This window comes from Sorex fumeus, unplaced genomic scaffold, assembly GCF_029834395.1.
Source record: "Sorex fumeus unplaced genomic scaffold, SorFum_2.1 ptg000044l, whole genome shotgun sequence".
Classification (NCBI taxonomy): Eukaryota; Metazoa; Chordata; class Mammalia; order Eulipotyphla; family Soricidae; genus Sorex; species Sorex fumeus.
In genome coordinates, this window is record NW_026606101.1 from 43,927,102 (window position 1) to 43,930,158 (window position 3,057).

General features: G+C 45.9%; 1 protein-coding gene across 1 annotated transcript; it reads right to left on the reverse strand.

The window, feature by feature from the left end:
* Nucleotides 1–1,939: 1,939 nt before the first annotated feature.
* Nucleotides 1,940–2,320, reverse strand: LOC130030655 (histone H3.1t-like). Its single transcript, XM_056122022.1, has one exon. It carries the CDS (start codon nt 2,318–2,320, stop codon nt 1,940–1,942), a length of 381 nt encoding a protein of 126 aa, XP_055977997.1.
* Nucleotides 2,321–3,057: the final 737 nt, after the last annotated feature.

The following is a 3,057-nucleotide window of genomic DNA, read 5'->3' on the forward strand; positions in this document are numbered from 1 at the left end:
AAATGCTAATGTATTAATAAATGTTTACTTTGTAAAAATAGTTTTCTAAGTATTTCCATTTTTAGAATTTAGCTTGGAGTAAAGGAGTAAGGGCTGGAGCGATAGCACAGCGGGTAGGGCGTTCGCCTTACAAGCAGCCAACATGGCCGACCCGAGTTCGATTCCTCCGCCCCTCTCGGAGAGCCCGGCAAGCTACCGAGAGTATTCGATTTGCCAGACACAGTAACAACAAAGTCTCCAATGGAGACGTTACTGGGCCCGCTCGAGCAAATCGACGATCAACGGGAGGGCTCGCTCGAGCAAGACTTCTAATGGAAACATACATTTCCTTAATTTTCAGAGAGTGGAACTTAAAAGTTAGGGTCTACAATAGATTAGTATTAACCTATGAACTATTTGACTTGCACATTCTAATTGAAAGACCTAGTAATGAGTAACATTAACTTCTGCTTAGCAGAAATAAGCTGTGTAGCAGGTGAATATACTGGTTTCATGTAATGTTAAATCTTCTTTCCCACTTCTCCAATATATTTGGAATGAATATGTTGGATAATGACTGTCTCCTGGGGGTAAGGCTGCCCATGAGAAGTGTGTGGTCTATTTCTTGGACCAGATATTTCCTCACTAGAGAAAGCAAGACTATCCTGCATATGTCAGTTCAGGATATGAGCAGGGAAGTGCTCTCGTTCATGGCACTTCCTTTTCCAGCCAACAAGAAAGGTCACTGGAGGGACCAGGGAGAAAGTAGAGTAGTAGGGTGCTTGCTTTGCATACAGCCAATTCTAATTTGATTCCCCAGAACCCCATATAGTCCCTTGAGCACTGCCAGAAGTGATCCCTCACTGCAAAGCCAGGAATAAGCGCTGAGCACTGCAGATGCAGCCCCAAAAAAACAAAAAAAGACCATCTGGAGAGGTTAAATGTCTTCCAGTCACCTGTGGGAAATAGTGAAGCATGCTGAAGCTCTGATGCAGTTAGTTGTATCAAAATTTTTGTTCTGTACTTGTAAAGATACGGGCATTGTGCTGGATGAAAAACATTTTTTTTTTTTTTTTTTTTTTTTTTGCCTTTTGGGTCACACCTGGCAATGCACAGGGGTTACTCCTGGCGGTGCTCAGGGGACCATATGGGATGCTGGAATCGAACCCGGGTTGGCCGCGTGCAAGGCAAACGCCCTACCCACTGTACTATCACTCCAGCCCCAACATTACTATTTTTAAATTTTTATTTTAGGCACTGTGATTTACTACGCTGTGAATAATAGGGTCCATGCATAATATTCCAGTATCATACCCTCCGTGTGAGTGCCCACTTCCCTCTCTCATCCCAGTATCTCCCATCCTAGACCCCTTACCTTTATCCCTCCCACCAAGCTTCCCTCTGAAAACCAGTTGTGTTTCTGTTGCGTTTGAGCACTTGTTATACTGCTACTTTGTTTTCTTTTTGTCTCACCAGAGATAATTCTGTTTCTCTTAACTTCACTTAGCATGAGTCTTCAGAGCCATCCACATAGCATTTTTTAAAAGTTGAGGTCCTGTTATTTTGCTCGAGCGGGCCCAGTAACGTCTCCATTGGAGATTTTGTTGTTACTGTGTTTGGCATATCCAATACATCACAGTGGCTTGCCAGGCTCTGCCGTGTGGGCGAGATACTCTCAGCAGCTTGCCGGGCTCTCCGAGAGGGGCAGAGGAATCGAACTTGGGTCGGCCATGTTGGCTGCGTGCAAGGCGAACGCCCTACCGCTGTGCTATCGCTCCTATTTTAACAATGGATTTTCAGTGTTAAATCAAACCAACAAATTTGAGTAGCACTGTAGCACTGTCATCCCATTAATCATCAACTTGCTCGAACGAGCGCCAGTAGTGTCTCCATTTGTCCCAGCCCTGAGATTTTAGATGTGGCCCAGAAAAACAAAAACGGGTGCCGGGAATCGTAAACTTTATGCCCTCTCTTGGTGCAGCTGGATGTCCTTGCGCATAATGCTGACGCACTTTGAGTGGATGGTGCAAAAGTTGGTATCCTCAAAAAGCCCCACCAGGTAGGCCTTGCACGCTTCCTTGCAGCGCCATGACGGCCGAGCTCTGGGAGCACAGGTAGGTCTTGAAGTCCTGAGTGATCTCGCACACCAGCCGCTGTAAAGATAGCTTGCTGATAAGCAACTCGGTGGACTTGTGGTAGCAGTGGATCTCATGCAGCGCCAAGGTGCCGGCTGATAGTGGTACGGTTTCTTCACGCTGCCCATGGCCAGCACACTCTTGTGGGCCACTTTGGTGGCCACTTGCTTGCAGGGTGCCTTCACGTCTGTTGACTTGCGCGCCATCTGCTTAGTAGGAGCTCTCTCATTCTTCCCAACTCAGCTGGAGACTCCTTTAGGGTTAGGGAAATGAGACCCATTTTTACTACTGTTGTTGGCATCTTTAGTACATCATGGGTAGCTTGCCAGGCTCTGCAAATTTTAAATTTGAATATAACAAGGACTGGAGAGATTGCACAGTTGGTAGGGCGTTTGCCTTGCACACAGCCAACATGGCCGACCCAAGTTCAATTCCCCCGTTCCTCTCGGAGAACCCGGCAAGCTACTGAGAGTATCTCGCCTGCACCAGAAAGCCTGGCAAGCTACCCGTGACGTATTCTATATGCCAAACACAATAACAACAAGTCTCACGACGTTACTGGGCCCGCTCGAGCAAATCGATGAACAACGGGAGGACTGTGACCATGACCGAATATAACAAATTTGAATATAAATTATAAATTCCAATCTGTTAAATTTAATGTTAAGTTTCATACTTTGTCAAGCTGGGGGTTGGGAAGGTAAACCATATGTGTGCTTATCTCCTTAACTTGATGGTATTCATTTTATTTGAAGTAAATAATAACTGGGAGCAGGAGAGGATACACTGTTTACATGTAGAAATGGGCAAATATGACCCAAATAGATTACAATGATAGCTCAAAGAGCCTCCAAACCACTGAACAAATCACTAGCCAAGCCCCAGAAACCATTTACTGGGGCTGGAGCGGTAGCACAGCGGTAGGGCGTTCACCTTACAAGCG

Coding starts and splice junctions, on each gene's coding strand:
- LOC130030655 (XM_056122022.1), bottom strand. CDS start 2,320: ATGGCGCGCAAGTCAACAGACGTGAAGGCACCCTGCAAGCAAGTGGCC.